Source organism: Quercus suber, unplaced genomic scaffold, assembly GCF_002906115.3.
Source record: "Quercus suber isolate HL8 unplaced genomic scaffold, Cork oak 2.0 scaffold_80, whole genome shotgun sequence".
NCBI lineage: Eukaryota > Viridiplantae > Streptophyta > Magnoliopsida > Fagales > Fagaceae > Quercus > Quercus suber.
Genome location: NW_027069545.1, coordinates 1,029,679 through 1,044,605, shown reverse-complemented (window position 1 = coordinate 1,044,605; position 14,927 = coordinate 1,029,679). Strand labels below are relative to the sequence as shown.

Genomic DNA, 14,927 nt, shown 5'->3' with positions numbered 1-14,927 from the left:
TTCTGCTGATGATCAAACTCCTATTGTTAGTCTTATTGAACAAAACAATTTTACTAATGAGTCTCTGCATGTTCTTGGTCAACAGTTTGACTGTATTGAAGAAAAAATTGTTGAAAAAACTGTTTCTGTTGAAAAATCTGCTTCTGTTCAAAAAACTGTTTCTATTAAGACTGAGGAACCTTTGATTAATCTACCCAGTCATGATAATAAATTCAAGTTCAAAACCTCACAATCTAAGACTCTTGAAATTGTTGAAAAAATGCTTGCTGATTTAAAAGTCAAAACTGAGGGTACTTCTACAAGGACTCATGCTGCTTGCACTATTTCAAGAAATGATAAAGAAATTATTTCTAATGAAAATACAGATTCTGATACTGTTTCTTCTGTTTCTGCTAAAAAGGTTTTTGAAGATGATTTACCAGAAATCAAAAGATTTGTTGGAAATTCCAAACCCATGTTTCTTACAAAAAATTGGTATTCAAAACCTACTCCTCCTGATATACAATTTGAAGAAAGACCTTTTCAAACCCAGTTTTCTGTTTTTGCTGATAAAATCTATGAATGAAATATTTATGGTTTTTCTGAACAAGAAATTATTAACAAAATGGGACATATGTCCATGGTTGGTATTGCTTACCAAAATAATCATGATTTTGATCAACCTAAAATTGTTGACTTACTTACAGAAGAATCCAGAGACTCTAGTAAACATGCTGTTAAAAAGAATGATGAAGGTTTGCTTATTTTTGATGACCATATTGGTTGAGGTATTCCTAATGGTGTTAATACTTTGATTTATACTATTATCAAACATTTTGTTGGTGCTCCATCTAATGTTTCATCTCGAATTTCTGATTTGTTGAATAATTTGAGATATCCTACTATATCTGATTATAGATGGTATCAAGATGTTTTCCTTTCCAAAGTAATGCAGCGGAAAGATTGTTACAAGCCTTATTGGAAAGAAAAGTTTATTGAAGGATGCAAGAATTTGAGAGGAGTTATTTAATGGATGTATTAATTATGAGAATCAAATTGCAAATAACATATACCAAATGTCAGTTTTCCAAAGTTAGATTCATTGGATGGAAGTTGAGTGATGGTTGGGTATTGGGAGGTCATTAAATCCTAAACCCACTAAGGTTCCTTTCCATAGTTGAAAGTTCAAATCTTAAAAACAGGAAAACCTCGTATCAAACATGCATTTCAGATTTCACAAATCTAAAGTCTAAAGTCCGAGTTAATGTCAACAACGTTGTCGTGCTGCAATGCAAGCACCGTGACTGGAGGGTTAAGGTGTCATTCTCCTAATCTTAATCTTAATTATAATAAGGGTCCTGATAAGGGGTGACTTTAGTGCAGTTTTTATACTTTACTTTCATGAAACAAAAAATATTTTATACTTCATTGAGCAAATTTTGGAATTATTATGTGTATCCCTTTCTGTGCTTGTCAAATGACATTTTTTTTTTTTTGAACTATTTCCAAAGTCACAATCTAGCAAAGAAAAACAAGAATATATATATATAAATATATTAATTAATTTCTACCATAAAAGTGAGGTTCTCCAAAAAAAATTAAAAATAAAAATAAAACTAATAAAAAAAAGGAATGTGAATATTTACCCTTTTGCCAATAAAAATGAAGAAGATGATAATGATTTTGTTGTTTGAGATCTATTTATTTCGATGGAAATTCTTGTATACAAATTGTGGGGCCAGAAAATTGGGTAGCCTCGACCCACTTCAACCCAGGCCCAAACGGCCCACGCCGAGGGCGCATGATGGGTCCGAGGATGACCCTAGCCTCGGTCATCCGAGACCTCAGTACGAAGAAAGGGCAAGCCCTGGGCGAACTGTCACCTTGGCATTGAATACGCTCACCTAACCCTTCTGGCCGCATTAATGGGGACGTAACCCCTTGACAGAGTAACATCGATCAGGGCGAACCACTGGAGCATGGACATGGCCTCTGATGGGACGGATGGTCAGAAGGGAGGCCAATAGATGATCAACAGGAGGAGGAAGAGAGGGATATATAAGAAAGGTGAGCAAAATGTAAAAGAGGGGGGTTTTTAGAAAGGGGGAAGAGAAAACCTCCTCGGCCATGGGCCGAGGAGCATCCCCCAGTTGTAAATTGTTCTAAGTATTTTTTCAATAAAAGAAAAGATTCATGCTTCGTGAACGCCGGCCAGTGCCTAAACCTTCGATCCACTCTCTACAAATTCATTGTTCTGGGTTCGTTGGGCCTTTAACCCATATCCTTTGGGCTTGGGCAACAAAAACTGACCCTACAATTAGCGCCGTCTGTGGGGAGGATTAGTGTGTTAGCCAGCGCAATAGGCGATTGTTCTAAATAATCATTCTACGGAAGATCGGTGGTGATGCAAAAAAAAAAAAAAAAAAAAGAACTACCAAACAAACATTGCAGAAGGATAAAAGTTCGAAACAAAAGATTTAACAGCAAAGAAAGAAAGCTTGATATTATTTCATAAAAAGAAAAGTACAAAATACAATCAGAGGCTCAGGCAGGAGTGTTTTAAAACTATTCCTACAAGCTAGTTCTACAATCAGAGGCCCAGGCGGGCCCGTCCTAAAACTAGCTAGAGGGAAGTGTCAACCCGTACTCTTATTGACATCAAGAGAATGGGAGAACTTGACAATAAGAGGGCGGAAGGGGGCTGAGGCTGGCTCGCTTCAAGGCCACCAACAACTCCTTTCTTGGTGCGGCGGAGCTTGAACAAAGCGAGGAGCAGATGCAGGGGCACCGGGACGCCCTCCCCCGTGATGTTCCCTTGATTCTCTCCAATCCTCACGAGCGTTGGCCGTTGGAGACGGCAACACTCGGGCACCAGCCATGACATGAGTTCGCACGTCTCCTCCGTCGGGGGTGCGCTCCGGGGAGAGACATTAGGTACTTCAGCGACATTCCTCCTGGCCACCGCGTATGGCACTGTCAGTGTTATGCCTAGACGCTGCCGTGCCGGAAGCCCAGTGGGGGCTGCAGCCACAACGGCTCTTGGCACGGATGTCCTCACACCTGCCCAAAGCCGCCCCATATCTACCAACTCCGGTCACAATTCCGACGGGGTTATTAAAGGGGCTTGGGGAGCTGAAAGGGTGTGTTTTCTGTTTGTGTTGGGGAGTTCATGGAGTATGGAGAAACCGTCCCCCCGGAAAGCCTTATATAGAGGATGAAGGTTGGTGAGAATTAATCCGCACAGAATTCGAAAAGAGAGTTATCAGCAGGGCTAATAACGAAGCTACCAAATTCCAAGGGGGCTGTAGACTGCTGGATTTGTGTTAATTCACGAGGACATTAATGAAGGTGCGTCTCACGTATCGAAACATCAAGCGCGGAGTACGAACGGCCAAGGGACGCTTCGTAAATGAAAAAGATGGAGACTCGAGCTGGAGGCGAGATCAACGCCACGTGTAAGATCATAATCTGACCCAAGGAGGAATCGTCTCCAATAAAGCGGTCCAAGGACAAACCCTTCCATACAGAGAAATGGAAGCGTTAGACAGCCCAGAAAGACGAGAGCTTGAAACCCTATCTGTCTCCCACTACCCCACCTGGTGTTCCCTCTGTTGTTGGGCAGTGAAGGCCATCGTGCCACTCCCCTGACACAATGAGGAAATCCTCATAGAACCCCTTGCTGGACTCGGGGAGGCACTGAATGAGCCGCACCCTGTCGTCTCTCGTCTTCAGGTAATACGACTTGCCCTTAAGAAACTGAAGGTTGTAACACCAGTTCACGTCGTGGTGGGTTAACCTCAGCCCCATCTTCTCCTTCAGGGCGTCCACACAGCCCAGAATCCTAAAGACGTTTATCCCACACTGGGTGGGGGCCAACCGGAAGTGCATGAGGTAATCCCTCATCACCAGCCCCATGGGGATTGTCATCCCCCCTTCAAGGAAGGCGACTATGGGAATTACCACCTCGCCCTCCTGCCTATGTATGCGCCACTCCCCGTCCTCACAATATCTCAGACCTACATTGCCGGGAATTCTGCGGTCGGTGATGAATTACTCCATCGCCTCCGCGGTATCAATGTATTTCTTAAACCTACCCATCCCAGTTGACGCTTAAAAGAACTAAGAAAGAATAGGCGAAGTAGAAAAAAGGGTAAAGAGAAAGAGAGGTTAGAGAGAGATAGAGTGACTTACTGGAAAGAGGAAGGGCTCCTCGGACAGGCTTTTGTGCTGGAGGTGCTAGTGAGAGTATGGCTGAACTCAGGAGGGGCGCACGAATATTCTTGATTACAAATGAGGAACAGGAAGAAGCAGTTCGTACGAGTATTTATACCCCAAATCGAGGAACCCTGCGGGTTTTCCCGCCCATAAATGCAAGACGAATCTCCACCGTTGGATGGGTAACGCCTCATTAGACGTGGGGAGCACAGAGCCGCTTGAATTTAATGATGGGCATGTTACGTGCTCCGAAACGTCAGCGACATGCCTTTGGCAGGTGAATGGACCCCAGCACTGACGGGGGTGGGGGGGGGGTAAGGCCGAGGATGTCAAAATCCTTCTCCCCGCCCGAGGATGCGTGCAGCAAGATTTTGAGGGGCTATTGTGGGGCCAGAAAATCGGGTAGCCTCGGCCCATTTCAACCCAGGCCCAAACGGCCCACGCCGAGGGCATATGATGGGTCCGAGGATGACCCTAGCCTCGGTCATCCGAGACCTCAGTACGAAGAAGGGGCAAGCCCTGGGTGAACTGTCACCTCGGCATTGAATACGCTCACCTAACCCTTCTGGCCACATTAATGGGGATGTAACCCCTTGACAGAGCAACATCGATCAGGGCGAACCACTGGAGCATGGATATGGCCTCTAATAGGACGGACGGTCAGAAGGGAAGCCAATAGATGATCAACAGGAGGAGAAAGAGAGGGATATATAAGAAAGGTGAACAAAATGTAAAAGAGGGGGGCTTTTTAGAAGGGAGGAAGAGAAAACCTCCTCGGCCATGGGCCGAGGAGCATCCCCCAGTTGTAAATTGTTCTAAGTATTTTTTCAATAAAAGAAAAGAGTTCATGCTTCGTGAACGCCGGCCAGTGCCTAAACCTTCGATCCACTCTCTACAAATTCATTGTTCTGGGTTCGTTGGGCCTTTAACCCATATCCTTTGGGCTTGGGCAACAAAAACTGACCCTACACAAATAGTTTTCAGTGTTTTCTAATGTTGATAGTATTGAAAAAAAAAAAGTTAAAGATAAAATATCTTTGGTTAACAGAAAAAAATATGATTTACTTTTAAAGATTGTTTTCATTAAATTTTTTTGGAAATTAACTCTGTAGGGAGGATAGGCCCAAAAATGAATATTGGGCCATGAGCCCTATCCGAGAACACTTACTACTTTGAGAACAAGTAAACATTGATGTAGAAGTATGGCTATAAATGAACCAAGCTGATCATGAACAACTCAGGCTCGACTTGATAAAAATGTTGTTTATGTTTGTTTGTTTATAAATAAGCCAAACTTAAACCTTAGTTTTAAGCTTGTTTAATAAACAAGCTAAGCTCAAGCAAAAAAATTTGTTTACGAACAAGCTCGTGAGCTATTAGGTTTGATACACAACAATTCAAGTATAGACTCATTTATAAGTTTATATGTGTTAGCTAAAAATACTCATTACACATATCTTAATAATGACATGGCCAACATGAGACCACTACCTATATTACCTTAATTTTTTCCTTCCCTTTAAACTAATCAAGAACCACTTTAGACTATAGTTACATTTAAAAATAAATAAATAATTAAGTAGGTCACATATGATCCTTCCCTATCAATCATCTAAAGTAAAGTTATGAAACATGTTAGTATTTTCTCATTCATAATAGTTATAAACATGTATTTTTCTAGTCCTTTACCATCTAACGTGAATGTAAAAATTGTATTTTGAACAATTGCTGAAGATGTAGCTTAGCTTTTTGGCTTTCCCATGAGCTCAAGCTCAAACACTATTTTTAGGCTTGTCACAAGTTCAAGTCAAGCTCAAGCTTTTAATTTTTCCTAACGAACCAAGCTTGAACATGCATTACTCGATAAAGCTCGGCTCGTTTATAGCCCTATGTAGAAGTGCGGGCTAGTGAATGGAGGAAGGTGACTGGTCATGAGATTTTTGGAAGGTTGTCCGAGGACAAATTCCTCCTCAGCTTGGACGGTGCAAAGGTCAAAAGGGTTGACTTGCCATCAAGAGCAACGTTCCGAGCAGTTCCACTATTAAGGATAAGCTTCAGGAAGGTGCAGATGGGACAAGGACAAGAGCCACCATTTGATCTACACGTGGAGGGCTGAGATAGAGCAAAAGGAGGTAATATAAAGGAGAAAAATCTCATTATGGAGAGAGCATTTGATAATTGAAAGAAGGAAAACACTGTAGCACTAAGAACTGTGATTGTAACCAAGTCTAAGAAAAACATATATATCAAAGAACTACTCTCCTTGAACATTGCCGAAAAAGAATTTATTTGCACAAACTTGTTTTTTCATTGTTTTTCTTTACTTTCTCACCATCTTTAGTCCATTATGAGCATTTTCTAATTCATCCAATTCATTGAAGCCTAGTTTTTAATCCACTCTCTACAAATTCATTGTATTGAACTCTTTGAGCCTTAATCCATCTACCTTTTGGGCTTAGGATCCAAAACCTGCCCTTACAAACTCTATTTCACAGCAAACTAAATAATAGAAGTTATATTGTTTTTTAACTCATTTAAGATTGATACCAAATGAATATATTTTTTTGAAAAATTACCTATTTTCTAAATAACATTGTCGCTAAAACAAATAGAATAGTATAAATAAAAGTCAAATGCATTTATGATAAATATTTTTATTTTCTTTTGTAAAAAGGATTGAACTGTACCTCTAACTCTAAAATATACTAATAAATTCCAGTTTGGTGCCTAAATTTTGTAAAGTTTCCTTTTTTTCCTTAAATTTTTTAGGTTTTAATTGGTAGCACAATTTGGTAACAGAACTTAACTTTGCAAATTGTCTCAGCATTTCTCACATCATCAACTACAATACTCCAAATTTAAATTTTAAAAGAAAATTTTAGAACTTTATAATAAAATCTAACGACCGATCAAACGTGCACTGTAGTTCCTCAACTATGAAAATGTAGTTCAACTAGTAAGTGCAGACTTTAACGAGCTTCAAACACAGAAAATGTTAAGTCATTAAGTGAAGCAGTTGCTCCTACACAACTTGTTGAATCTAGACAACAATTTATATTTTTTCTGTTGATAAATGCTGGCTTGTTGGGAGGGGGAAGAATTGTTTCATGTCCCAACATGAATAAAATTTCTGCCATACTTGGTCGATCTGTTGCTTGTTCTTGAACACATAATAGCCCAATATGAATACATCTTGAAACTTGATGAGTAGGATATGCTTGACCCAATGATGAATCAACTATATCCAAGGGTTTTCCTTCCTCCCATAAGTCCCAAACCTGAAAAATTAATATTATAATCTTAGAGTACTACCAAGGTGAAGTGCAATCAAATCAAAACCAAATGAGAATATATTTTACTTACATGTCCAATCAAATTTAGGCAAGGACTTTCAACATGATAGTGGTTGTTTCTCTTGCCACTAATTATCTCTAGTATCAAGACACCGTAGCTAAAGACATCTGATTTGGTAGAATATAATCCTTCCATAGCATACTCCGGTGACATATATCCACTGCAATTGCACAAATAAAAATAATTATGATCATAGGCGAAGCTGGTTCCAAGGGGGGGGGGGCATGACCCCCCTAGCATTTTGCAATTTTCAACTATTATATATAGTATTTAAATCATAAAAAGTACAAATTAATGAAAAAAATAGTTATTGGCCCCTACAGATTTTAGAATTTAGGCCTTTAACTCCTCAATCCTTTTGAATTAGTCCAGAACACAAGTTATATACATTGTGCAATTGTTTGGGTTTTGGATAGCTCTAAAATAATTTTTTTTATATTTAGCTTGCCCCCTCTGAAAAATATTTCTAGCTCTGCCACTAATTATGATTGTGTAATTTTTGTTTTTAGCATTCTTTGTTAATGTGTTTGTACATGTTAATTGAGGATATGGAAAAAGAACTCACTTAACAAGCCAAACCAATCATATATATATATGTGTGTGTGTAAGAGTAATTATTAGAATTATAATTAAATATAAATATAGCTTTTTCTAACAACTTAATCTTTTGAAATAATAGGCAATTTATCATGGTATTAGAGTAATTCTTCCCCCACACCATGAACATGCTTTGTCTATCACACCATTGACGTTATTATCATTCAGTTATTAGTGGTTGAATTTATCATCAAAGTTCTGGGTTCTCTGCATTACTTTCTTGGGGTAGAGGCCCTTTCAGTCTCGCTACTTTATATTACGAATACTCATTCTACGGAAGTTAAACAGCCAAACATGATTGGTACTAAGCCAATTCCTAATAATGATTTTGGCGCACAAACTGACTCATATTGATATATATGGACCTATTGTTAAATCTAATTAGTTCATGCACTGACTTACCATTACCCACACCCACTACACCATTGTTAAGCACATTTTACCATACCTCAAGACCACCATTTCACCATGGGCTTCATTTATTGTGTTGCCTATCTTTGGCTCTTGATGCATACTTTGATGCTAGTTGAGTTGGGCCTAATCTTATTCCTTGAGAATGCTCGTAAACAGTCTAATGTATTAGAGCCAAACACTAGGGTTGAAAACAAGGCCCTAGCCACCACCATTTCTAAACTAATCTGGTTTTTAATCGTTCTTCAAAGAACTTGATATCTTTCTTCCCCACAAACCATTCTTATGGTGTCAGAATATTGGCCATTACTATGACGCAACCTGCTTGTATGTCAACTCTGCCTTCCATGCCTATACAAAGCACATAGAGATCAAGTTTCATTTTGTGCGAGATAAAGTTGCCTCTAAAACTTTGGGTATTCGATCTCTCTCTACTAAAGGCATGGTCACTAATATATTTACCAAATCGTTATTAGTCTCAGCCCGCTTCTCTCATCTTTGGTGCAACCTCAACGTTAACACTTTACCACTGAGTTTAAGGGGTCCTCTTAGGAATATAAATAAAGAACCCTCTCGTCTCAACAAACCAAATCTCTCAATCAAGAAAAGAACTTAATTTTTCATCAACGAAATGGATAAATTATTTACTCAGGAGAAGTCGTGAAGTACTCAAATATCCTATTGTAATCCTTGTGTATGTGAGAGAGAGAGAGAGAGAGAGAGTTACTAGGTGCCGACAACTCTATTTGTATTTGCTTCAATTTGGTCATCTCCAAACATTCTAGCCAAACCAAAATCTGAAATTTTTGGATTCATTCCAGCATCTAGTAGAACATTGCTTACTTTTAGATCTCTATGGATGATTTTTAGCCTTGAATCTTGATGGAGATATAAGACTCCTCGAGCAATACCAGAAATAATTTCAAATCGTTTGCTCCAATCCAACAATTGCCTTCTTATTACATCTATACCAAAACAAGAAAGCTTCCATCAATAATTCATGACTAAAAACAAATACATGCTAACATATCAAAATTCCATGATAATGTCGTAAAACAATAATTAAATAGTTGAAAGCGATTAATGATAGTAGAAATGGCGTACCAAAGATGAAAAAGTCTAGACTTTTATTTGGCATATATTCATAGATTAACATCTTTTCTTCTTTATGAATGCAACAACCTAAAAGCCTCACAAGATTCCTGTGTTGGAGTTTTGCTATAAGCATAACTTCATTCTTAAATTCTTCTATACCTTGCCTTGAATTTTTTGAGAGTGTTTTTACTGCAATTTCCTGTCCATTATCTAGTTGACCCTGAAATGATAAAAACATATTATTATAAATTTTTTTTCCTATTACGTGCAATTGTGATAACAACTTATAATCTACCTCCAAAGTACCTATGATGTATAATATTGTAGTAGAATAAAATTAATATTGATGCATATTCATAGATGCTTATCATCCACAAGGTGAAGTACCTTATAGACTGGGCCAAAGCCACCTTGTCCAAGCCTTTTATCAGGTGTGAAATTGTCTGTGGCAGCAAGTATGATGCTTATGTCGAAAAATAGTAAATCTGGGGTTCTTCTACTTTCATCAAGTTTATGAGAATCTTGAAAGCTTGTAGAACTTTCAGTAACATCGTTGAATACTATGAGTAGTCTTTCCCTCCCTGTCCTCATGCAAGCACGGTTAGAAATGATGGTTGCATATATATATATATATATATAGCCATCACAATTCACAAATGCAGCTTGAGTTGGGGAAAAAAATCAATTGAAAGGTTTGCTTACCTGTTCTTTTCCTCTTTATTAACCAAAGCACAAAGAGAAAAATGATTAATGAAGTAACTAGTAAGGCCACTACCAATATTGCTAGCCTCCTCTTGTTGGCAAAGAACCCCTTTGCATGATTATCTGAATATAAGAAATTTTCTCCATCTGTATGATTACCTAACAACAAGAAGACTTTCCCAGTCACTCATGCCGCAAAAATGGTGCCCAATATGCATATTGATGCTTTAGATATTCCAGATATTATTAAAAATTTTATTTAGAAATTGATTTATTATGTTGTTAAAGTACTGGGATCAATCACATTCATCAGTTGTAAACCATTTTATAGTAAAAATTGATAATGACATTAATATTTTTCAATTAAAAAAAAAAATGCTCAAATACTGATAAAATTATTGAGTACCTAACTCAAGTGCATCCACACGAACATACAAGCTTTGGCCCCCATCCAAAACTCTTGTATCCATCAAATCACCAAACCATATCATGCACCCCATTTCCTCTTCCATATCAACACTTGCATACGCCGTGCAAGAACAATTCTGCAAGCACAGTGGCTCACACGCCTCGAAACCTTGATTTGGATAAACTTGTGCCATTGAAGAATCTGGAACCTTCACACTTTCCACCTTCACAAACCCTTCACCACTCCTACATAATGATGCCTCCCCACGCTTCCTTACACACCAACCTGTCTCATTTCTCATGAATCCTGGCAAACACATGCACTTGAAATCAGAACCATTGCTTTCAATGTGACATTTACCAAATGTACCACACTTGTTGTAATAGTCACACTGGTCCAAGGGTATTGACCCTATGGAAAACCAAATACAATCTGCCTTCCTGCATATAAACTTTTGAACTGATCCAGATTCTTGTACCACTACTCTTGCTAAGAAAGTTGATTCCATGACACCCCAAGTCATGGTAACCTCACTTTTGTTGTTCACAAAACTTAAATTCAAGAACGAATTAGGGATCAAAGGGGGTAGCCCACCCCATCCATGGCCAATCCAATGACCAGAACGCCACCACCGAATGTTGCCTTTGTACAAAAACAACTCTGGCGAGGAGATATCTGTGTCAAGCATAAAGGAGCAATTTCCAGATCCCGGATCATCTCTGGACTTCCAAGAGGTTACGATTCGGCTTAGACCAGTTGTTCGGTCCCATCCAAGTTTCATGTTTGGAAGAGTTGTATCGGTGGGATAATCAAAGCTTTGCCATAGAACCTCACCAGTTGTTTCGTTATGAATTAAGATTAGATTTCCTGTATCCAAGAGTTGAGCATTAGAGCTTTTGTTGCTCCATTTTGAGGCAATATTTGTGGACCAGACGGGCTGTTTCTGATAATTGACATTGAGTACTAGGTTTCCACGAGAATCAATTGAGAGAACACCAGAAGTATCATTGATAGGACTATCTCTGTTTGCAACCCACACCACGGTTCGTCCTTGAGGTTCAGTTTTGTACCAAATTCCCACATAGCGGTAGGTGGACTTGCCGGGACTAAAGAAACCAAGCGCAAAGGTTTTTCGTCTAGAGACTAAAACGTCACCATCTCTAATGGGTTTGCTGATAGTTATATGCGAAGTGACAAATTGGAGAAGAAGGAAAAGAAGCAATGTTTGCCGAAGGAGAAATACCATAGCAAAATACATGATCATTACTAGTGAGGTTGTAAGATCGGTCCGTTTGGTAAGTGGTAAAAGAGGTTGGTGTAGATAAGGCTTTGATGCATGTGACGTATGAATGAGTTGGCTTGCATGTTTGTCATATTTGATGCATGAAACGTGTTTCAGCTTTCCATTCATATTCTAAAACATATCGATTTCCTCGTGAACTATATTCTTCTCAAAGATTGGCCCATCAGTTGACCAACTTTTTACTTTGTCAGATATTTCGTATCAATTATATCCGTCTACTGCACTCAGGAGTTTTTTTTTTTAATTGAAAGGGAGAAGATTTGAACCTAAGTGTTTCTATTAAAAATATAATGAGATTCCAATTAAATTATAAACCTCTTGACTCTAGATTTCTTCTATTACTTTTTTAATAAAAAATGACCGCGGAAATTAAAAGTTAGTTGAGATTTTATTTATTTATTTATTTAGTTCTTATAAATGTGTGACAAATTTTGGAATCAAAACATATAATCAACAGATTTGTGTTAGAATTAAATGTGGGTTAAAAGTTATTCAATACCATGATTTGATGAGTTTTTCCCATATCTTTTACATTAACTACTAAGGTCCCCTGCAATGCATTGTACATTTAAAAATATTTTTTTTTTTACAACAACAATAAAGTCTTAGTCCCTCATTTTTTGAGTTGATTGTGGATTCTCAACAAGATTAGTTAGTGTTAGCCACGTATATATATTTTCTCCTCTATTTTATTCTATCCAAAGGCATAGTCTTTGTTACTTCCTTAATTCTTATGTATTTTTTAACTATCTACTTCTACTAATGTTATTTTTGGTTTTCCTCTACCTTTTTTATTCTCTCAACCTGAACAATTTCACTCTTTCAACTAATTGCTATATCCCCAACATTTGACCAAATCATCTCAAGCAACTTTCACTCATATTTTCATCAAGAAGAGCCACCCCTATCATTAAGCATATTTTCTCAATTTGAATCATATCTTTTTGTGTGTTTCCACTCATTTGTCTTAATATCTTTCGTTTAAGCTATACTTATTTTGTGAATATATTGATTCTTAATTGCCCAATATTCAATACCATAGAGCATAGCTGGTCTTATAACAATCTTATAAAATTTTTGTTTTAACTTAATAGGGAATCTATGATCGCACAATACTCTCAATGCACTTCTCCATTTCATCCACCATGTTTTTATTATTTTATAATTCACATCCTCTTCAATCTCTCTATCTTTAAGGATTATTAGCCCAAGATAAAGAAAGTTCTACCTCTTTTTGTATCTCTTGACCATCAATTATTACCATCCCTTAAATGTCATTCCATTTACTCTGTTTTATTCCTACTTATTTGAATGCCTTTGGAGAGCATCACAACAAAGATATGCACTTAATCTATTCCATACCAATGGAAAACCTCTTAAATCGATCTAGTTAGCTCATACATCACTAATGGAAAGAGATATGCTCTCAATGCTTATCATTGCAAACCTATAGTGATAAGAAACTCAGGGCACGTTTGGTAGATTGTAATGATGATTACATTGTAATAGGAATAGGTATTACAATGAATGCAAGATGTTGTAATGTAATAATTATTCCTATTCAATTGTTTGGTAACCCTATAGTAATAGAACCATGAATCTGTATTCCACATGTTTGGTACAACATCTTAAAACGGTGTAATGAAAGCTTTTTAAATCCAATTGCCTAAAATGCCCTAATTATAATAAATACATTTTTTTATAAGGATTACTTTAATAAACCCAATCTTAAATGGAGACCTCTAATGAAAATCTTTTTTTTTTGGTTTAATAAACCCAATCTTTTTTTTTGTTTTTTTTGGATTACTTTCATTTCATTGCATTAAAATTAACTTGTCTTTTTTTTTCCTTCTCAACGTTGTCTCACACCTGTAAAATTTTCCCAACAAACAGTATCATTATTTCATTATTTGTTCAACTATAAATACTACCAACAAATAAATATCCCAACAACTAAATATCTCAGTTTGAAATCCCATTCCTTCATTTTTATTGATGTACGTTCTTTGTCTCTATTAGGAGCTTAGGAAAAAAAGACTACATCTTAGACCCTACCCTAGCATTAAAGGTATCTTTTTTTCCCTAATATATATATATATATATATATATATTTTTTTTTTTATTTTTTTGTTAACAAGAACTAGAAGTATCCTGGGACAAAAGCATAACTAGAAGTATGCTTGAGCAAATTCACCAGCCTTTTTATTTCTTTTTCCAGAGAAGAGCTCTCTTCTTTTGATTCCTTTGCACAATTCACCAAATGAAGTTCTTTTTGCTCCCACTCAGCCTTGGAGTTTTTGATTTCATTCTTGGATTGTTGAATTGTATTCATAAGAACATCAATCTCATGTTTTGCATCATTAAGCATGCAGTACCTATAGAAATTGCAGATCTATGGGCAGAAAAAAAGTCCTAAGAAGAGAGAGTAGCAACTGAGGGTGAGTTAAAGGAAATACCCATACAAATAGATGAGAAAAGAAGAGAGAGAGGGTGCAATACCTGTGGAAATTGCAAACCTAAGGGAAGAAGGAAAAAAAAAATTCCTTGAGAAGAGGGAGCAACAACTGAGGGTGAAAGAAAGACAATACCCATATAAATAGATCTCTAGTAGCGGGAAAATAAAATTTTAGAGAGGAGGGAGATGGAAAATTTAGGAAGGAGATGAAATTTTGGAGAAGATGCAGGTAGTGAGGGATTTTGGAAATTTGTTAACAGAGCAAGGAGAAGGAATTTTGGAGCAAATATGGGTAGTGGGGGATTTTGGGATATATGTTAACAGAGCAAGGGGAAAGAAATTTTTGGAAAAGACGTGGGTAGCAGAGGCATTTTGGGAATTTTGGAAATTTTGCTTAAGCAAAGCGT

The 14,927-nt window shown here is 37.4% G+C and overlaps 1 protein-coding gene across 1 annotated transcript in view; it reads right to left on the bottom strand.

Moving 5' to 3' along the window:
- LOC111986126 (G-type lectin S-receptor-like serine/threonine-protein kinase At1g11410) overlaps positions 1-12,066 on the bottom strand; it is a 42,865-nt gene extending 30,799 nt beyond the window's left edge. Inside the window, 6 exon segments of the mRNA XM_065773823.1 lie at positions 7,558-7,708; positions 9,284-9,521; positions 9,661-9,871; positions 10,039-10,232; positions 10,354-10,512; positions 10,760-12,066. Of these exon segments, the coding sequence (XP_065629895.1) occupies positions 7,558-7,708; positions 9,284-9,521; positions 9,661-9,871; positions 10,039-10,232; positions 10,354-10,512; positions 10,760-12,026 (2,220 nt within the window). The 5' untranslated portion in view covers positions 12,027-12,066.
- Positions 12,067-14,927: the final 2,861 nt, after the last annotated feature.